The sequence below is a fragment of the Apodemus sylvaticus genome, chromosome 12 (assembly GCF_947179515.1).
Source record: "Apodemus sylvaticus chromosome 12, mApoSyl1.1, whole genome shotgun sequence".
NCBI classification, from domain to species: Eukaryota; Metazoa; Chordata; class Mammalia; order Rodentia; family Muridae; genus Apodemus; species Apodemus sylvaticus.
Genome location: NC_067483.1, coordinates 34,583,650 through 34,605,696, shown reverse-complemented (window position 1 = coordinate 34,605,696; position 22,047 = coordinate 34,583,650). Strand labels below are relative to the sequence as shown.

The following is a 22,047-nucleotide window of genomic DNA, read 5'->3' as shown; positions in this document are numbered from 1 at the left end:
TGCTTTGGGAGACAAGATCTCACTGTTTATAACAGTCTGGCCTCAAACTTCTGCCTCTGCCCCCCAGGTGTTGAGATTAAAGGTGTGTGACACTACACCCTGCTAATTTTTACTTTTCTTTCAATCCCTTTTCTGTAATTAAAAAAAGTTTTACTTATGTCAAGGTCTGCGCATTTGTGGGCCAGGACGGCCAGGTAACCAACCCACTATGCTCTTTGTCCAGCCCATCAACATTTTTTCTTTAACCAAGGTCTCCTTTCATTTTGGTGCTGCTGGTGGTGCTGGTGATGCTGGTGATGCTGGTGATGTTGGTGATGCTGGTGTTGGTGCTGGTGTTGGTGCTGGTGATGCTGGTAGTACTGGTGATCCTGGTGATGCTGGTGGTTGTAGTGGTGGTGATCCTGGTGATGTGTGTCTCATTTTTTAAAGGTCTAGGTTCTTTATATGCATAGTGAATCTTTTGATAGTTCTTAATCAAAATCTTCAAAATGTTCCCAATTGAGTTTTCCAGTTCATTTCGGGTTCTAAACTGATTGCTATACACATTAATTTACAGAGCCCAAGTACTTGTTCAGCCAGAGGCATACTAACAGCCTTGAAAACATTTCGACTCTCTAAATGTTTAATTAACTTGCCTTTGCTTAATTTGTATTTGATTTCTAGTTTTGAAAGCAAAACTAACTTTCAATTTTATTTTCTTCATTCCACCATTGCTGTGAAGAGGCACCATGACCAAGGCAGCTCTTATAAGGAAGACATTTATGGGCCCGGCTTGCAGGTTCAGAGGTTCAGTCCATTATCAGCATGGTAGGACCCATGGCAGTGTCCAGGCAGGCATGGCGCTGGAGGAGCTGAGAGTTCTACATCTTTATCAGAAGGAAGCTAGGAGCAGACTGTCTTCCAGGCAGCTAGGAGAAGGGTCTCATTGCCCTGCCCCACAGTGACACACTTCCTCCACCAAGGCCACACCTCCTAATAATGCCACTTCCCATGGCCCAAGTTTAATTGTATGTGTCATTATATGTAACCACAAAATATTATCATAAAAGACTGATCTGAGTTTTAATATGATATTCTTTAGTCCTAATTCTGATGTTATGTTCCAATTAATTATAGTGTTGCCACATCAAAAAGACTGTCACACATCATGCTGTGATTATTACTGCACATCTGATTCTTTGTAAAATCTCTACCTCTGCTGGTTTGCAGTTCTTAATCAAATGCAGGCTTTTAATATTCTCTTTGTTTCCTAGTCTTTATTTTGTTTTAATCATTATTGATTCCCAAATTCAGCCTCAGAGTCATCTGAATCAGACTTCCTTTAGGATCCTTATTTCCTAAAGATACATATTTCTTCCTCATGGAGAGATTTTCTTTGTAGTAATAGTTAATAATTTAGGAGTTGTTTTTTTAAATCTTAGGAGTTAAAATTAAATTTTGTAGGCTGCCTGTTCAACATTTAAGGATTATTATAAGGGAGCTGGAGAGATTACTTGGCTGTTAAGAGCACAAACCCTCCTTTTCTCGAAGAACAGAGTTTGGGTCCCAGCACAATCATCAGGTGGCTCATAACCACATGTCTCTCTAGTTCTGGCTGGTCTGATGCCCTCTGGTGGCCTCTGAAGGTACTTACACGCGGTAGCATACACATACAGACACAAACATAAAATAAATCTTTTTTTGTGGGGGAGTGGGGACAAAAGGGTTTTTTTGGTTTATATTTCCACGTTGTAGCCCATCTTTGAAGGAGTTCAGAATGGGAACTCTTACAAGTTAAGATGATCATGCCATTCTTCCTTTTCTTTACTAATGTAATGCATTGTAGTAAAGGATTTTCTTGTGATGAACAGTTCTTGAACTAGAACTCTTGGTTAGGATTTTTTTTTTAATGTTTTACTGATTTCTGTATCCTAATAGTCTGCTCAAAAAAATTTTTACCAATGCTAATAAAATATTTTTACCAATGTCTATGTATAGACTTCTCTATCTTTTATGCTGCTTTTCTTGTCTTAGATTACTATTACACTGACTTTTAAAATATTTTTGAAAGCATTTGGCTTCTCTGATCAGCGTCTGGAATAGCTTAGTGACTTTCTGTCTTGGCTGCTCCTGGTAAAACAGCACCCTTGTCCTCTCCATACAGCTCATGGTGTCTTAGAGCTGAGTCTTTGTGCTTCCCAGACATCATGGAAGTGATTTCACAGTTACAGAAGGACCGAGATGTCGATAGTTCTGTCTGTCTCTTCTCTGTGTCTCTCTCTGTGTGTCTCTGTCTCTGTCTTTTTTATCTCTATCTCTCTGTGTCTTTCTCTTTGTCTCTCTCTCTTTTCCCCATTTATAAGGCTCTGACTAATCCAGAGTCCTAGAGATTTGAGTTAGGAATGCTACCCTAGAATCCTAACAGCGACTATTGTGAGAAATTACTTTTTAAGACAGTTCTGCCCACGGATTGTTACAAATGGCCTTTCCGGAGGCTTCTCTGCTTTGCTTTTTGCCACAGCCCGACAGAGCTTCTCTCCAGCCTTTCTTCAGACTTGAGACACTTCACCAACCCAACAGTTCTTTTGTAGTGGGGAGGGAAGAGAGAGACATGGGTGTTTTGTTCTTCCCTTCCTCCTAACTCTGCCCAGCCTTTGACCTTTTTTTAATCATCAGTAGAGTCTCTTTATGAGATCGCCTGCCCCTGGCAAGGATGAGCCACCAGCAGGGAAGTGTTGATAGATTTCCTCAAGCGCGGCCTCGGTGACTCTTCTGTATGGAGAAAAAGATGGGGCCTGAACAGGTTCTTGTGCTGTGCCCTGCTGTGGGTCTCTTATGAGACATATGACATAAACACAAAATTCTAAGAAAAAGGATTTTCACATTTTCCACCTAAAGCTTTCAGTAGGAAAGAAAATTGTAATTTCGTATCAAAAAAGTACAAGGACAGAGTTCTACTAAACAGATGTTCCTTAATAAATAATAAAAAATAATAAATAATGGATTTTAAGTCTCACATTTTCTTATGCAGGTTTCCTTAATTGAAATCTCTAAAGATTTCAAACCTGCTTCCATAAAGTAGTTTCCCCAGGGATCCTCTTCCAGGACAAATAGGACATCCGGTTTAAAAATAACCTCTCTCCCACATTTCTACACTAAAAAGGTACTGACTGCTTTTAGTGCTAAAACTTGAAAATTTTCCAAATTTAGAAGGTTCTCAGCAGCTGGCATTTTCAGTGTTTAAAAATTGCTATAAAAAAGCAATCACCGTATTAAAAAATGGGACTAAAACTCTATATGGAGGTCATCGTTTAATTCTTTTTTTAATTTTAATAGGAAACTTGAAATTTTTTCTAAATTAAATGATTTACTAATTTCAAAACCTGATTAAATGTACTGTTAAAGTTTATATATTCTATTAATTCTTATGTAGATGTCTGTATTATCACTGAGTTAGCTTTGATTCTTAATAGTGATTCAGTCTTAAGTAGAACACTGGAAGGTTCCATTTGGGTTGGGTTTGGAACCCACTTTGGAGGGTTGAAATTTGGTTATAGCAGAGGGTTCTGAGCTGCCTGTTGAGCATAGTTATTTTCATATGCCAAATTTATTTGGTGTGTTATTTCTGTAATTTAATGTTATGCTGTTTGAAATTCTTAATATACTGATTTCTATGTACATGATTTAAATTTTTGTATCTGATAATAAGAATGAAACACAGTCATCTTCCTGTTAGCAATTTTTTTTTTCTAGAACAAGTTTGCTCTGTCTTAGAGATGGGACTGCCTTTGTGATCCATTTTAAGGTAGACCAGAATAATTTCAGTCCCAGAACCTCCCTGCTTCAGTCTGCTCTCCTACATGTAGGCTCAGATTTTTCAAAACCCGCTTTAATAAAAGCTCTTAAACACTTTAACCTCCCGTCTACCTCCCCTCCCCCAGAGGTAGCGGAAAGGAAAGGTTAATAGGGCAAAGGGGAATGTGGACCTGTTTAGAAATAGTTCTTTGGAGCAAATCCAATCTGTGTTGTCAGGATATCAGCAGTTCAGTTCACACAAATCAGCAGCAGTAGCTTGATCCACCCATGAACACCATTTGTGAATCAGCTATGGCAGTTCAATCCAGAGGAAACCGCAACGGTCTGCCAATCGGACTGGGTATTGTTGTCAGTGAGGACCAGCAAAGATTGGCAAGGCAAACCAATACCACGCAGCACCATCCGTTGTCTGTTGGGTTATACTTATACCCTGTCCAAACATCACGTGTTCTCAGAAGCGACTGTTCCAGCAAAACATCATATGCCCTTTTTCTAGGCAGCTTACAGAAAACCACAACGTGTCTGTTCTCAGCAAAACCTCCTCTCAGGTGTCTGCTTCAGCAAAACATCCTCTCTAAGACACTTTCCGGGGGGGAAAATCACATAACTGAGCCTCCAAAGAATCCCGAAATTTCCACTTCAACTATGCTTGCTACCTCAATTTTATCCTTAAAAAATTAGGGCAAAACCACCATGGTCTGCAACTGGCTCCCCCTCAGTAATATCGCAGTTAGCTGCTCTGTCTCCCTTCATGCTGCGTGAAGCTGAGTGGGGGTCACACTTCCTGTGGGACTTTCAGCTTCTGTGCCACCCACTTATCTTCCTCGTTTCTGCTTGTCTCCAGGTTGCTTGTCTTCCCTTAAAGCATGCGTTTACTCATGCAAGCAAATAACACCTATTGCAGTGGCGATATCCTTGGTCACAAATGTCTCTTCCTAAATTCCACTCAATATAGTCTTTTCTTTAAAACAAAAATTAAGCAAACCACACTAATTACTTCAATACTATTGAAGATTGGTTGTTATAAATGTAACTTTAATTGAATTATTCTCATTGCTTTTCTTGTTCTTTTTTGTTTGGGTGGGTTGTTTGCTTGTTTTTGTTTGTATTGAGGCAGGGTTATAGGCCAAGCTAGCCTTGAACTTTCTACATAGCTTAGGATGATGTTGAGCCCTGACCTGCTAGCCTCTACCTCATAAGTGTATATCACAGGCTTGTTCCACTATGCTCAATGTATATAGTGGCATGGGATGAACCCTAGACATCTAGGATCCATCTAGATAAGCATTCTACCTACTGGACACACTGTATCTATGTAGCTATATCTATATCTGCCTAAATAATATTTTATTAGTTCTTTGAGAATTTCACTCAGTACAGTTTGAACCTGCCATATTCATCTCTATCCACCCAATTTCTAAGCATTTTTCATTTTTTGTAGTGTATTTTTTTATTGAGTATCTTCTTCATTTACATTGGCAATGGTAAGACCTTTCCCAATTTACCCCCCTCCCAAAAGCCCCCTCTTCCCAACGATTCCCTACCCTGCATTTTTGATTTTTAAGGCCTATTTAGTCGAATTTGTTTTGCCCAAGTACTCTTGAGTGTGGGGCCTGCCATGGAGGATAAGCTATCAATTGCCAATCCCTCCTTAGCCAGGGGTGAGCCCCCCTGATATTCCACATGTGACTGAGGTATTCAGAAATGTCATTGTAGTCATCTGCCACGTCTGGCTCTTAGACTCTTTCTATCTCTCCTCTTCTTTGAAGATCCATGATCCTTTGAGAGAGGAGTATGATATAAATATTCCATTTAGTGCCAAGTGTTCCCAAGTTAGTATACTATGTGCATTTTGAAGAATAGTAGTAATAGGTCCTTGAACCTCATATACTACCAGATATGAGTCCCATCTTGTGTTTGGTTGCTCCCATAACACTTGTGCCATTATTGTACTAGTGCGCCTATCTTACCAAGCAAGTCGCCCTTGTAGATCACGGTGCTCGCCTTTTCCATTTACTTCACTGATTCTATGTCCTCTCCGTGGAAATGCCTTTGTTCCTTTACTAGATCCTGCCCTCCACATATGAGGGAAGACGTGATGTTTGGCTTTCTATATCTGGGTTATACAATGGAATGTTATTTGGATGTTGAAAACAGATGAAATTGTAAAATTCACAAGTAAATGAATGGAGATGGAAACAGTTACTTTGTGGGAGTTAACCAAGATTCTTAATCTTTTTTTTTTTTTTTTTTTTTTTTTTTGGTTTTTCGAGACAGGGTTTCTCTGTGTAGCCCTGGCTGTCCTGGAACTCACTCTGTAGACCAGGCTGGCCTCAAACTCAGAAATCCGCCTGCCTCTGCCTCCCAAGTGCTGGGATTAAAGGCGTGAGCCAACACTGCCCAGCATGTGTCCTCTTTTTTAATCTTTATTTATTATGTGTAAAAGTGGTGTGGTTGAAAGAGAAACAGAAATATATGTTACGCATTTATTACCTTTAATATACACTTAATGTAGTCGGACTCCTGTCTTGCTCTGTGGAAGTTTGAATAGCAATTCCTGCCTACAGGCTCTCGGATTATATAGAGATAAATTGGAATTTTGCTTCTAATATAGTTTGGAATGTGAGACTCGGCTTTTATATTCCTACAAGCCCCCGCTAAATCCCTTAAATTGAGAAAGCAAACAAAAACCTTTTTTTTTCTTTTTTTTAATTCGACATATTTTTTATTTACATTTCAAATGATTTCCCCTTTTCTAGACCCCCACTCCCCGAAAGTCCCATCAGCCCCCTTCCCTCCCCCTGTTTTCCCACCCAACCCTTCCCACTTCCCTGTTCTTGTTTTGCCCTATACTGCTTCACTGAGTCTTTCCAGAACCAGGGGCCACTCCTCCCTTCTTCTTGTACCTCATTTGATGTGTGGATTATGTTTTGGGTATTCCACTTTTCTAGGTTAATATCCACTTATTAGTGAGTGCATACCATGATTGATCTTTTGAGTCTGGGTTACCTCACTTAGTATGATGTTCTCTAGCTCCATCCATGAATTCATTTCATGAATTCATTGTTTCTAATGGATGAATAGTACTCCATTGTGTAGATATACCACATTTTTTGCATCCACTCTTCTGTTGAGGGATACCTGGGTTCTTTCCAGCTTCTGGCAATTATAAATAGGGCTGCTATGAACATAGTGGAACATGTATCCTTATTACATGCTGGGGAATCTTCTGGGTATATGCCCAGGAGTGGTATAGCAAGATCTTCTGGAAGTGAGGTGCCCAGTTTTCTGAGGAACCGCCAGACTGATTTCCAGAGTGGTTGTACCAATTTGCAACCCCACCAGCAGTGGAGGAGTGTTCCTCTTTTTCCACATCCTCGCCAACATATGCTGTCTCCTGAATTTTTAATCTTAGCCATTCTGACTGGTGTAAGGTGAAATCTCAGGTTTGTTTTGATTTGTATTTCCCTAATGACTAATGAAGTCGAGCATTTTTTAAGATGCTTCTCCGCCATCCGAAGTTCTTCAGGTGAAAATTCTTTGTTTAACTCTGTACTCCATTTTTTAATAGGGTTATTAGGTTTTCTGGAGTCTAACGTCTTGAGTTAATATTGGATATTAGCCCTCTATCTGATGTAGGGTTGATGAAGATCTTTTCCCAATTTGTTGGTTGCCGATTTGCCCTTTTGATGGTGTCCTTTGCCTTACAGAAACTTTGTAATTTTATGAGGTCCCATTTGTCAATTCTTGATCTTAGAGCATAAGCTATTGGTATTCTGTTCAGGAACTTTCTCCCTGTACTGATGTTCTCAAGGGTCTTCCCCAGTTTCTTTCTTTTAGCTTCAGAGTGTCTGGCTTTATGTGGAGGACCTTGATCCATTTGGGGTTGAGCTTAGTACAAGGAGACAAGGATGGCATTTGGGACACCAGACCTTAGGTTTTCTTTCCATTTTGTTCATCTTTCAATATATTTCTTGTCATGCCTATGCCTTGTTGCCTTAGGGTTTCTATTGCTGTGATGATATACCATGACCATGAACAAAATCAATTTGGGAATGGAAGGATTTATTTCATCCTGCAGCTCATAGTCCATCATCTAGGGAAGTCAGAACCGGACTTGAGGCGGGAGCTGATGGCAGAGGTTGTTGTGGAGTGTTGCTTATTGGCCTGTTCCTCATTGCTTGCTCAGCCTGCTTTCTTAAGGCCTCCAGGCCACCGTGGGGCCCAGGATTGTTACCACCTGCAGGGACCTGGGCCCTTCCACATCAGTCTCCAAGACAGAACGTGTACTATACACTTTGCCTACAGATAATATTACTGAAACATTTTCTAAACTGAGGCTTTCTCTTCCCTGATAACTTGTGCCAAGTTGACATAAAACTAGCCAGGACATTTCTTACGGCTTGAGTTTTCTTTTTCTCTTGAAACTCCAAAAAACTTTCTTAAGGATACAGATGCATTGTAAAAAGCTGCTGACGCAAATCCTGCTTCAGAAGACACAAAAGCATTGTGTCACGCCCACCCCACCATAAATGCATTGAAGCTTCCCCTCAGCCATGAAGCACAGACACCATCTTCAGTTACAGGCGAGACTTTTCAAAGCACTAGCTCAGTCCAGGCCTACTATTGTAAAAAGAAGTCTCTTTTTACAAGAAGAATGTGGCTTGGTTCCCCACTGATCTATGTGTGACGTGTGTGTGTGTGTGTGTGTGTGTGTGTGTGTGTGTGCATGGAAGCCAAAAGAAGATGTCTAGTGTTCTGCTCTGTCAGTCTCTCAGTGAACCTGAATCTTTCCACTTTGTTGGTTAGGCAGGCTGGCCGGCTAGCTCCCTATATATGTATCCATCTCTGTCTCTCAGCACTGGAGTTACAGACATGTGTAGATATGCCTGGATATTTTCCATGGGTGTTGGGAATTCAGCCTCAGGTCCCCTTGCTTACACAGCAAACTCTGTTACCCAGCAAGGCATCTCTCCAGCCCATTTGGCCTGCGTTTACTACACAGTCCATGACTTCTGACAGGATATGCAGTCTCTACACTGAACTCAAGCTGGGGCGCAGCTCTGCCCCGCAAGAGGCCATTCCGCTCTGCCTTCTCCTCCTCCGGCCACCCTTGACCCGCTGTCTACCCTTGTTGTTTTGTCTTTCCCTTGGTGCTATTGTAAATAGTATCATAAAAAGCAATAATTAGCTTATTAAAAAAAAAAATATCAGGGCCCGATTTGCTGTGTGCCCGACACTCACTGAGCAGGAGCTCTGCAGCCGAGCCACGCCCACCCCAGCACGGTTTACAGTTTTCATCCATTACTAGACCTTTGACTAGAAAGCCCTAGCTGAAGCGCATCTGAATTGTCTCCAGTACCTGACTATTGTGAGAAAACCTCTACCACAGGTCATTCCAGAGCTCTTTCTTTCCCATGGAAAGAGCTTGGGACTGGGAGGGGTTAGCATGGGGATGAACAAGGACAGCACAAACCTGGAACCCTCCTAATTCTGCACCAGTTAGCTGCGGTTTAGATAGCTCAGCCTCTCTATCTTATTTTTATTTTGGAAAACGAGTATAGCTTACAGTTATATTAACTTTAAGTAACATGATTTTCTGCTAGGTAAGTAAAGCATTTGTCCTTATGGTCTCAAGATAATATTTACATCTAGGGATCATCTGTCTTTATAATTACAAAAATTTGTTTAAATAGTATAGACACATAATATTCCTAATGATCTTGAATTTTTATCAACTATAATTGGTGTAATAAAATTATTGATCTAATTCTTTTTAATATTTGATGATTTCTTTCAGGCTATATAGGCTTTATTTGTAACATACTTTTTACAATCATTGTTTAGATGGGTCTAGGAAAGACAATCCAGGCGATTGCAATTGCTTACTTCTACAAAGAGGAGTGGCCCCTGCTCATCGTCGTCCCTTCATCTCTAAGATACCCTTGGGTAGAAGAACTAGAAAAATGGATTCCAGAGCTAGAGCCAGAGGAAATCAACGTTGTCATGAACAAAACTGACATTGGGTAAGAAAACCTTATTTGTCTTAAAGAAAAAAATTATGTGTTCTCATGTTTTGGTTTGCTTTTGACTTTTTGGCACTAATGACGAAACTCAGGGCTTGGTGCATTTTATTTGTTCTTCGAATGAAATATCAGCTGTCATCATTAGACATAAACTGACATAAGCTGACATCATATGGCATAAAGCTGGACTATCATGTTAGCATGCCAGTAACCTCAGGCCTTGACTTGTGGGGAAAAAAACAAGGTGCACTAAGGTGAGCTGGGCAGCCAGACTCGCCACACTGGAGAGCTCTGCGTTCAGCAAGAGACCTTGAGTTAGTAAATATGTGGAAAGCGATGGAAAATTGTAATTCGTTTCCACCTCTGGCATCCATATGCATGTAAACAGGTGTATGCCTTCACACATGCATGTGCCTACATGAATACAAACACACATGCAAGGTAAAAGAACATTGCAGGTGAAGTCTGTCTTGTATTATTCCTTTGGTGATAATAGAAAAATGCAAAAGTGGCACTTTCAACAACTGTCTCATTGCTGCATTCTACACAAGAGCAAAGTGAGTTGTGGATATAGATGAGTGACACGTCTCCTTCCCTCAACCATGTCATACATACTGAGACAGTGTATGGGAACAGTTCATAATAGTAACTAAAAACATTTGCGGACCTGTGTGTCATAGACAAAGGCTCAGAGGGCCACTTTATTTTAGCCCCCTGGCCTGTGTATATGGGGAGGGTCCTTCTAACCTTTTACAGCATCCCAGCTCCGCAGTGCCTGAGGGCTGCATCAGATGAGATGGGGAAGATCAGGAACGCACAGTGGACAGCTCTATTAGGTCCTGTCCTGACAAAATGCCAACAGCACCCAGGTCGAAAATGAGTGCAGGGTAGAAAACACTGTTATAAAGTAACATTCTTGTCCTAGTAAAATATGGCTTTCTAGTTCTCAAAATCTCCCAAAACCAACCATTTGACCAGAATTCTGAGTCATGGCTTAACATATGTGAGAACTGTAAAATCTGAATTCTGTGATCAGTTAATGTTTTGCAGAAGAACCATCTCTTATTTTTCTTATTTTTTACTCTTTTTCCTGGTTCCCTCCAAGAGTGTTGTTTCCTTTGCAATCCATTTATTGCAGAGACATTTTTTAAGCAGTGGATTTTCTTTTCTAGGAGAATCCCGAGCAGCAGAGTGACAGTTCTGGGCTATGGTCTCTTAACCCAAGACGCAGGGACTTTGCTGGATGCACTGAACAACCAGGACTTCAGGGTCGTGGTAGTGGATGAATCACACTACATGAAGTCCAGAACTGCTGCCCGCAGCAGGATTCTCCTGCCCATGGTGCAGAAGGCCAGGAGAGCCATTCTTCTTACAGGAACCCCAGCTCTGGGAAGGCCGGAGGAGGTACGAGGATTGCTGTGCTTTAAGTAACAGGAAAACTGAATCTATTGGCAATTTTTAAGGTCAGATGCCTCAAATGCCAGAAGAGTGCATTGGAAATTTCCAGAGCACTATCGATGATTAAATAATATTTTTATTATGACTGGGTTTTTAAAAATCTGTCTCTTTTTAAGTCTTAGCCATACGTACAAATATGGTTAAAACCTTTACCATAAGGTTTCTTTTTCTTTCTTTTGTTTTCTTCTTTTTTCTTTTTTTTATTTGCTTGTTTGTTTGTTTGACCCAAGATATTATTCTGTTGCTCTGGCTGGCCTCAAACTCACATGAATCTGCCTACTTCTTTCTTTTGAGCGGTAGGATCAAAGGTGTGCTTTAATCCAGCTGTTATAAATCTATTTAGTGCATGTTTGTAATGTTGTTCACATCTGCTCCTGAGGCTCTTTTGTTGCTTACTTTATCTAGTTTATGTAACAACATCTTAAGATTGAAATTTGATCTACAGTGTGTGTGTGTGTGTGTGTGTGTGTGTATGAGGGAAATTTTAATCAAACAGTGTCACTCCTCTGACTATAATGTGCCCCCCCCCCCACACACACACATTTAGTACACACCTTTAATCCCAAACAATGGAGGTAAAGTTAGTTTGTAGAAGGAAGCACCCGTGTTTGAAAGTGATGTCTAGTTGAGTGGCAGGCAAAGTGATGAATCAGAGAAAGATTTGACAGAGTAGGATACGCCCAACTCTTGTGAGAACAGAGAGAAAAGAGCTGGTTTAAGAGAGAGAAGACAGTTTTACTGGGACAGTTTTAGAGAGATGTATTGCAGAGAAAACAAGTAGACATAGGTTAAGACAAAATGACCCAGAGAATGAGAAGGAGCCAGCCGATTAAGGAGCCAGTGGTGGCACACGCCTGTAATCCCAGCACTCTGGGAGGCAGAGGCAGACGGATTTCTGAGTTCAAGGCCAGCCTGGTCTACAGAGTGAGTTCCAAAACATCCAGGCTATATAGAGAAAGCCTGTCTCAGAAAAACCAAATCCAAAAAACCAAAAAAAAAAAAAAAAAAAAAAAAAAAAAAGTTGTTCTGAAGTTAGTTTGAGACCAAGCGGGACAATTCAGTCAGAAGCTGAGAGGAGCCAGTGTGAATCAGTCAGTTTGGAGAGAAGTTTGAACCAGAACAACTGAATTGAACCAGCCACCCAGAAATCAGTAGGAAGGGGTGAGCTTATTCAGTAGTAAGTATCAGAGGCTGGAAACCTTGTACACCTTGATTAGATTATGCAGAAACTAGAAACTTCCAGGAGTAGACCTAGGTTAGCAGATGGAGGCAGTAAGCTCCAGAGACAATTACTACAAGAGAATAAAAGTTATATTTACATATGTGTTTATGTGTTTGTATATGTGTGTGAGAGAGAGGTGGGAGGGAAGAAAAAAGAGGGACAAAACAACCCCTCACTTATGAAGGAATTCCTACTATATTTTTTTCTTTTTTTTTAATTTTATTTATTGAATATCCTCTTCATTTACATTTCCTTTTTTTTTTGTTTTGTTTTTTGTTTTTGTTTTTTCAAGACAGGGTTTCTCTGTGTAGCCCTGGCTGTCCTGGAACTCACTCTGTAGACCAGGCTGGCCTCGAACTCAGAAAACCGCCTGCCTCTACCTCCCAGAGTGCTGGGATGACAGGTGTGCGCCACCACCGCCTGACTTTCATTTACATTTCCAATGGTAAAACCTTAACTGATTTTCCCCCCCCTTCTATCTTTCTTATCTGCCCTCTACCTAATTTTTTTGAAGTGGGACTCCCCCACTGATTCTGGCGCTCCCTACTTTCTCTTGGCTAGCTGGCTCGTGAGCTTCCTCCAGAGATATGTTTATACTGCATTGCAGAACAGTAGTTCTTTTTTACTTTGGTAGCTACACTTTGGAAAGTTGAGACAAATTAAAGGCCATTATAGTTCAGGTGAGATAGGTAGTTAGGAACTTAGTCTCGGAACAGTCACATGTTCAGAGTGTCTTTTTCAGCACTCCTTTTTTTTTCTGATTATTTGATGTAAGGAATCTGATTTGCTGGTGTTGTTTGTAGTATCATTCTGTAATACTTTGTATCTCTGTGATGGTGGTGATAGTCCTCATGTATTCCTAACTTTAGTAAACTTTTTTTTTTAACCTCCTTTTTTGTTTCTTTTTTTTTTTTTTTAAATTTAGATACATTCTTTATTTACATTTCAAATGTCCCCTTTCCTGGTCCCCAGCCACTGAAAGTCCCATAAGCCATCTCCCCTCTCCCTGTTCCCCAATCAACCTCCTTCCACTTCCCTGTTCTGGTATTCCCCTAAACTGCTGCATCGAGCCTTTCCAGGACAAGGGGCCTCTCCTCCCTTTGATGTCCAACAAGGCCATCCTCTGCTACCTATGCATCTTGAATCCTGGGTAACACCATGTATACTATTGGGTTGATGTTTTTGTCCCTGGGATATCTGGGAGTCCTGGGTGGCTCATATCGTTGTTCCTCCTATGGCACTGCAAACCCCTTCAGCTCCTTGGGTCCTTTCTCTAGTTCCCCCATTGGGGACTCTGTGCACAGTTCAATGGCCGGCTAAGAGTGTCCCCCTCTGTACTTGTCATGCAGTAGCAGAGCCTCCCAGGTGACAGCTATATCCAGCTCTAGTCAGCAAGTACTTCTGGGCATCGATATTAGTGTCTGGGTTTTGTAACTGTATATGGAATGGATCATTAGGTAGGGGTAGTCTCTGGATGGTCCTTCCCTCAGTCTCTGCGCCACACTTCTGTGGGTATTTTGTTCCCCCTTGAGGCCAGCCTGGATACATAATGGCTACATAAATACCCCATTTCAAACAAATACATGTAAATGGTGGATAGATAGATAAACAGATCATTAGTACTCATATGTAGCATATATACACAAATATAATTGTGAAATTACTAATGTTTGTAACTGCATAAAAGACAGAAACAGCCTGTTCATTCACTATCAGGCATCTGTTTGATAATTTTATCACATATACACAATAATAGATGGTTATTCATCCTTTTAAGAATTCTTTGTTATTATAGTATATTGCTTATATACCTCTTAAAATTAAAAGAAAACGTTGCCTATGATGTTTTTACAGTAAGATTTTAGTTGTACCATAATATTATGATCGTCTATATGTGAGTGAAAGTATATACACATACACACACACATATACACACATAAATACATACAGGGGCTGCAGAGAAATCTTTTTTAAAGTGTAAGCATGTGTGTATATACATACATACATGCATGCATACATATATATGTTATGTTTAGAAAAACATAATTATTATCCCTGAAAAATGGATACTATGGAGGTAAGAAGGAAGGAAAGTCCTTCAGGAAGAAGTATTTTTGATTTTATGCCTGTTACTATTTTTATTAAATTCTTTTATCATCATAACAACTTACTTGAGACTATTGTAATATATTGAGGATATTCTGTTACAGCTTTTCATGCAGATTGAGGCTCTTTTCCCACAAAAATTCGGAACTTGGATCGAGTATGCTAAGAGATACTGCAATGCACATATCAGGTAAGATAACCATTCTCCATAAGTCTTTATCTGGACATATTTAAAACTCTAAACATTCCACCCTGTTAGCCATTCCTTATTCCGGTGGTTTTTCAAACTTGTTGCACCTGTGTAAGAATTCCTTAAAGTAAAACCTTGTTTGGGTAACAAATGTATAATGTAAAAGAAATACCTAGGGATAGTGGCACGTGCCTTTAATGCCAGCACTTGGTAAGAAAATCAGTTGAATTATTAGAGGCTAGACTTGCCTTCATCCATGTCAAGGCTGAAAGAGAATGTGTTCTTGAGTATGTGCATGGAGGTGTCTTGTCCTGCTTTTCATTTGACTGTGTGGGGTGTCAGGTTTAGATGAGGCAGGTTTTGGTGTTACAGTGATGTCTCAGTTACTGTGCTATTGCTGTGAAGAGGCACCATTACCATTGCAACTTATGAAAGACAACATTTAATTAAGGGCTTGCTTACAGCATCAGGGGGTGAGTCTGTGACTCTTATGCAGGGAGCAAGGTGGCAGGCAGGCAGCAGGCAGACAGGCAGGCAGGCAGGCAAGCAAGCAGGCAGGCAGGTAGCAGGCAGAGCAAGACTGCCTGAGCTTTTGAAATCTGAAGCTAAATGTCTAATTGCATATCTGTCCTACAGTCTGTTTCTTGATTAGTATCTGTCATAGGAGAGCAGAAGTGTGTACCTCACTTACGAGTATAAAGAGTATTTCAAAGAGAAATATATCGTCTCTGTGAAATGTGTGATTGCGGAGGCTATCTTCTGTTTTCTGCTTGCTAGTCATTTGAAGATCAACATTGTGCTTCTCAAAGGCATCTTCTTTCTTTGTAATTATGTGGACATATGAATGTCTGTGAATAGGTATATACACTTGTGAGTGCAGGGAGCCATGGAGACCAGAGCAGGTGAGTCTGATCTCCTGGAGTTGGAGTTTTAGCCATCCAGCTTGGGCATTGGTAGCCAAACTTAGGTTCTCTGTAAGAGCCGTATGTGTTCATAAGGGCTGCACCATCTCCAGCCCTTTGAAAATGTCTTCTACATCCATTTCTGAAGTCTTTCTAATCCTTTATTTCTTTACCTTGAAAGCACTGTGGTTCCATAAGCTTTGATTCAGATCAAGGCATTTCCTGGCATTTTAAGTTAGGCCGTGGGATGCTATATTTTCTTCCACAGTGTTTTTATTCTGGAAAGGTGTCATTTTCACACTACAATTTTAGAGAATGCAAATTCCACCCTGGACCCATATTTTATATTTAAAATGTCATGCTGCGTTCAAAATAAAGTTATGTGAAGTGCTCGATCAAGCATGTCATCTTGTCTTTAAAAAGTTTATTAAATTCCCAAGTAAAGGCCTATAGAAGCATGCTAATGCAAGTGTAGTCTTAAAAACGAACTTAAGGTGTAAGTAACCACATACCCCGCTTGATTTGAGATGCAGAGAAAAGAGGTTACTCAGCCAGGACACTCTTACTCAGAATGCCACATGGCCGTCACTCTCGTGAGTTCTGGTTAGAGGCAGCTATAAATACAAGAGCTGGAGAATGAAGCACGGGGAATAAATTGATCAACAATGGTTAAGCGAGAGAAGGTGTGGAGCCCACTTAGACCCTTGTGGACCTTCCGGTGTTACATTGCTTACCCCAATTTCTATTTTCTTTTATATTTCTATACATTTTTCTTGGCAAAATGAGAGACTTCAGAAGTGGCAACTTTAATACATGCTCCTTTGCTTGTAAAAGGAAGACTTGTGAATAACGCAGCCAAGCATGGTCTATTAGGAGCTGTCCTTAAGTGTGAGCCGGATGTTGTAGCACAAGCCTTTAGCCAGCACCGGGGAGGCAGAGCAGGTGGATCTTTGAGTTTGAGGCTATTCTGGTCTGCACAGTGACGTACGTCTAGGCCAGCCAGGGCTAAGTAGTCAGACATTGTCTCAAACTAAAAACAAAACTATGCTTTGAGAAGACATATCTGTCCTCTCTTACACTGTGCTTAGAACTTAAATTGTCCCAAGAGGAACTCATCAAGTTCTATCCCAAGTCTACTAAAGAGAATTATTGTCTAAATTTTCTTGAGACAGTGAAATGCTAATTGATACTATATACTCAAGGTGTTAGGTCCACTATCAGCATAATCAGGGTCCTGTTCACCTCCATATATTCTCCAGCACTGTGTCATTTAGTGTTCTTCCTCTGGCTAAATTCAGGGCTGTCTGTTCTGTGAGCAAATGGCTCAGTTCTGAAGTAAACAGTTAATGTGCTGAATGCTCCAGGTGTGTTTGAGGTTAGTTAAATACGAATTAATATAAATTCTGCATTTGTGTTTGCACGGATGTCTGATTCTGAATCATCCTATACTGAGCTGGTGTATGAGGTAATTTCATCCCACCTACTGCCTCTGGCTTGACTTTTAATTAATCCATTCATTCAGAAATTATTTTTAGGAAGCTGGAGAGATGACTTAGTGGTTAAAATTTCTGGATGCTCTCCTAGAGGACCTAGGTTCAATTTCTGGCACCTACATGACAATTAATGACCATCTGTAACTTCAGTTGTGGAGGATCCAGCATCCTCCTCTGGCCTCTGCAGACAGTAGGCACGCTTGTGCTGCACAGACATACATTCAGCCAGAATGTACAAGCCTTCATGCTCGAGGGGTCAAAATGATCCAAGCTTTCACTGAATTGTCAAGTCTGCAATAACCAGGTAATTAGGGATGACTGTCACGGGAGGGTGGGGAGAGGAAGGGGAAGGTCTGATGGCCAAGTGTACCAGTGCGTACCAGTCAAGACAGCTCGGAAGCATCCTGTGAGTAAAGATACTTCTTTCCTTTTCAGAAAGTGGGAATTCTATATGCTAAAACCAGAACAAGAGAGACCACTGTGCCCCTTGAGGAACTAAATATTCAGCTGAGTATTCTGGGCTAAACTGAGGTCTCTAGACAAAAGCAGTTAGTCAGGAGTTAGCTAAAGATGGACTAGGTAGGAGTCAAATTACAATCTTGTTCATCAGAATGTAATAGGAAGACATTGTGGGTGTCTTCCCCTTCTCTGTGTCTTCTGCAGGCATTGGTTTGCAATAGAAATATGTAAGAACATTTACTATTTTACCATTTTAAGTATATAGTTTGGTATCTTTAGATATATTCATATTGTGAACCATAGCTTTTCATTTCTAGCACTTTTCGTCACCCTAATCTAAACCTCTGTACCCATTGAGCAATGTTCTCCACCTCTTTATTCAGCCTATGCACTGTGAAGTTATAAAGTGTGGCACGATCATGTGTGCAGATTTACAAGTTTCTTTGTTGTTTTTAGGGTATATTTTTATATGGTTCAAAACTAATAGAAGAGTAAGCAAATTCATATATTTTGGAAAGAGATTATTGTATCAAAAACATTAACACTTTTGTCCCTTATAATTTTGACCATTTTTCTGCATAAATATTTGTTATAGGATGGACATAACTATTTTTTATAGTTGTGTGGCATATTGAGATTGTAGTATGGTTTCAGTGAGGGCGTTAGCATTGACAAGTGATGTATTATTGAACCTATACCATAGGTTCTAGAGTGACAGGGCTTGCAAGAACATATTTTAATGAGAGGCAGTTTATTGTATTCAAAGAAATGAAGAAGTAGGGGGTTAAGAATTTGAAAGTTGCCGTGATCTAAGACAGTGAGATTAGTACCACAGGCTTATTAGTGATGCTGAGTAGCCATTTGAGGTCATAGACAGATTAGTAGTGGAGCCTGTGCTGTCAATGGTGTATTTCCACAGCAATGTGGTATATCCCCGCAGTATGCCTAGAGTCAGATCTGTCTTATATTGGGAGCTCTGTATCAACTTGTGATCGATCTATGGCCTGAAAGACAAGGAGGTGTAGTTATCCTGGGAACACTCAGAAGTCAGCCTGGGCAAGGAAGGTGTGAGAACCGGAAGTGGGTCATGACATGAAGGCAGGCACCGCTTGCCTGGACATTGTGATGAGAAGGGTAGAGCGTGGGTAGATGAGCAGGTGACATAAAAGAATGAGCAGAAACCAGAATTATTGTTATTTTACTTTCTCCTCCTATCTTGTATTTAATAAATCAGAACTCTGAAATAAAGACTTTCATTTCATAAAATATCAGTATTTTCACAATGAGTATGAAGTAAACATTCTTTCTGTCTATTACTTCCAGTCAGTGGTTAACATTATAAATGGTTTCCATAAATACAAAGGTTTCTGACTCAACTAAATACTTGCCTACATGCTTGTTGGGAGTTTCTGTAGCCTTTTCTCAGTAGGATTTCCCATTCTTCTTCCCTCTCCTCGAGATATTCTGGTTTGTATTCTTTCATAAAGGGCTGAATCATTATGGTGAGCAGTTAGACGTTCTTTCAGTGTTCAATTTTCTTTCTGACATTTTTCTAACAGGACTATGGCATCCGTGAGACATTTAGTAAAATCTTCAACTTGTAGAGAACACCTCTTATCCTTTCCTCTTAGGATCAGAACATTTTGTACAGCATGTCTGCGATACTGTCCTGCAGGGTCCAGCATCATCTTGGCAAGTAGGAGATAAGGCAGCCACATGGCTGGAGCAGAAAGGGAACCATTTTTTTAAAATATAGTTTTACATGAGTTATATTAAATTATGTGTATGTTGGAGAGAGGAGTTGTGCACATGAGCACTGGTCCTTTGGAGGGCAGAGACAGCAATTCCCTGGACCTGTAGTCACAGCTATTACAGGGGATTGAAAGCCACCTGACACAGGTAGGAACTGAACTCGTGTCATCTGCAAGAGCAGAAAGCTCTGCTCAGTATTGAGCCATCTCTCAGCCTCCAAGCACAGAGGTTTTCAGTGATCCAGATAGAGCTGCTGTAAGACAAGATTATAGCTGTGAAACTGGGACGCTGGGACATAAGGACAGGGAGCACAGGATATAATGGAATTAAAAGTCATCTCTCAAGAAGCATTGTCCCTGCTGGGCAGTGGCAATATACAACTTTAATCTCAGTACTCAGGAGGGGGTAGCAGGTAGTTCTCCGTGAGTACAAGGCCAGCCTGGTCTACACAGTAAGCTCTAGGATAGCCAAGGATACACTGAGAAACTTTGTCTCAACAAAACTAAAAAAAAAAAAGAAAAGATATTTTTCTCTTTTATATATGATTTTTATTATAATTTTACTAATTTTGAGTTAATAATTACATCATTTCTTCTTTCCCCTTTCTCTTTCTAATACCTCCCATCTACCACCACCCTGCAAACTCATGGCCTCTTTTCTTTAGTTTTTGCTGTGTGGGGTGTGTATATTCCTAACCATGAGTCCATCCTCTGCATCTGTATGATGTTACTGTATGTGTGTGTTTTCACGGCTGACCATTTGCTATCGGATAACCAGTTGGTGTGCTCATCCCTGGGACGATGTTTCTCCCACTCTCAGAATTTCTGAATTGTCTATAGCTCTCTGGCTAGGGTTGAAGCCCCAAGCTTTCCCCCTTCCATGTTAGCATGTGTGTTGCTGTCTTCTTTGTTCCTTGAGTATTTTAACAAATAAAAATGTGACATATCTGGGAAGGGTATCTAGAGCAATGCTGCACTGTGGCCTTGTGTTGTTGATTGGCTACTGTAGTTAAGACATTGTTTCAGGGTTGCAAGTGACAAAGAGATAAGTGAGAGTGTTTCCTCTCACAGAGCTTATTGGAATTTGATTAGGGGAATAAGTCCAGATGTAAAGACCTGTCGCAGGTTAAGGGAATTAGGCTTTTGTCATTGTGTCACCAAAGGAAAAGCTAGTCCAATACATTCTCACACATGTAGAATTGAACAGTGACTCCTGAGGACCGAAGCCCAGTCCACGTGGTTGAACAGCAGTCACTTTCCTGAGCTGTCTTCCTAGACAGCGGGGATAGTTTCTTCCCAAAGTGTTTGGTAGGACATGAGTCAGTCCACCTACACCTGGTGCTCTGTCCTTTTAGAAGATTACTGATTAACAGTTCAATGTTTTCCATAAATGCAGACATGCTCAGGTTGTCCTTTCTCAACCTGGTTGCACAGTAGCCGTAAGTGAAGAAAGCCTTATGTCGTAGAGCGGCATTTCTCAGCCCTGTTGTCCTAATGCCTACATATCATAATCAATGTACAATATACCACATGTTGTACCAGAAGGAAATTCATAGGGATAGCCACATATATCTGTATGTAATTTCAATAAAGAATTTACCATAATGTAGAAAGTTTAAGAAAACTGTAAACATGCACTTCAAAGTCAATATGTGAATAGTTAAAGACTGCATTAGAACACAATTTAAAAATGAGTGTAATGAAGAAGCTTACATTTATGGTTATATGAAATCTGAAACTTCATCAATTTTGATATTATGCACTATTATTTTATATGCCACCAAAGTTAAACTGCTGCACATCTATAATTTCCACATATATAAAATTAGAGAAATATAAATCATAAAATTGGTGAAAATGTGATGTGTTTAGAATTGTGGATATTGCTGTTTATATGGAAACTAATATATCACAGCTGTGTTCAGATGGTAGCCAGCACTCCACAGCTGTGATCAGATGGTAGCCATCACCCCACAGCTGTGATCAGATGGTAGTCAGCACTCCACAGCTGTGATCAGATGGTAGTCATTACTCAGCTGTGATCAGATGGTAGCCATCACTCCACAGCTGTGATCAGATGGTAGTCATCACTGCACAGCTGTGATCAGATGGTAGTCATCACCCCACAGCTGTGATAAGATGGTAGTCAGCACTCCACAGCTGTGATAAGATGGCAGTCATCACTCCACAGCTGTGATCAGATGGTAGCCATCACTCCACAGCTGTGATAAGATGGTAGTCAGCACTCCACAGCTGTGATAAGATGGTAGTCAGAACTCCACAGCTGTGATCAGATGGTAGTCAGCACTCCACAGCTGTGATCAGATGGTAGTCATTACTCAGCTGTGATAAGATGGTAGTCAGCACTCCACAGCTGTGATAAGATGGTAGCCATCACTCCACAGCTGTGATAAGATGGTAGCCATCACTCCACAGCTGTGATTAGATGGTAGTCAGCACTCCACAGCTGTGATCAGATGGTAGTCATTACTCAGCTGTGATCAGATGGTAGTCAGCACTCCATAGCTGTGATCAGATGGTAGTCATTACTCAGCTGTGATCAGATGGTAGTCAGCACTCCACAGCTGTGATCAGATGGTAGTCATTACTCAGCTGTGATCAGATGGTAGTCAGCACTCCACAGC

General features: G+C 40.6%; 1 protein-coding gene across 8 annotated transcripts in view; it reads left to right on the top strand.

The window, feature by feature from the left end:
• Positions 1-22,047, top strand: part of Zranb3 (zinc finger RANBP2-type containing 3) — a 144,825-nt gene that overhangs the window by 47,441 nt on the left and 75,337 nt on the right. For all 8 annotated transcript variants that reach the window (XM_052200483.1, XM_052200485.1, XM_052200490.1 and 5 more), the window contains 3 exons: positions 9,643-9,821; positions 10,994-11,225; positions 14,712-14,797. In XM_052200483.1, the coding sequence (XP_052056443.1) occupies positions 9,643-9,821; positions 10,994-11,225; positions 14,712-14,797 (497 nt within the window). The remainder of the gene's footprint in view (positions 1-9,642; positions 9,822-10,993; positions 11,226-14,711; positions 14,798-22,047) is intronic.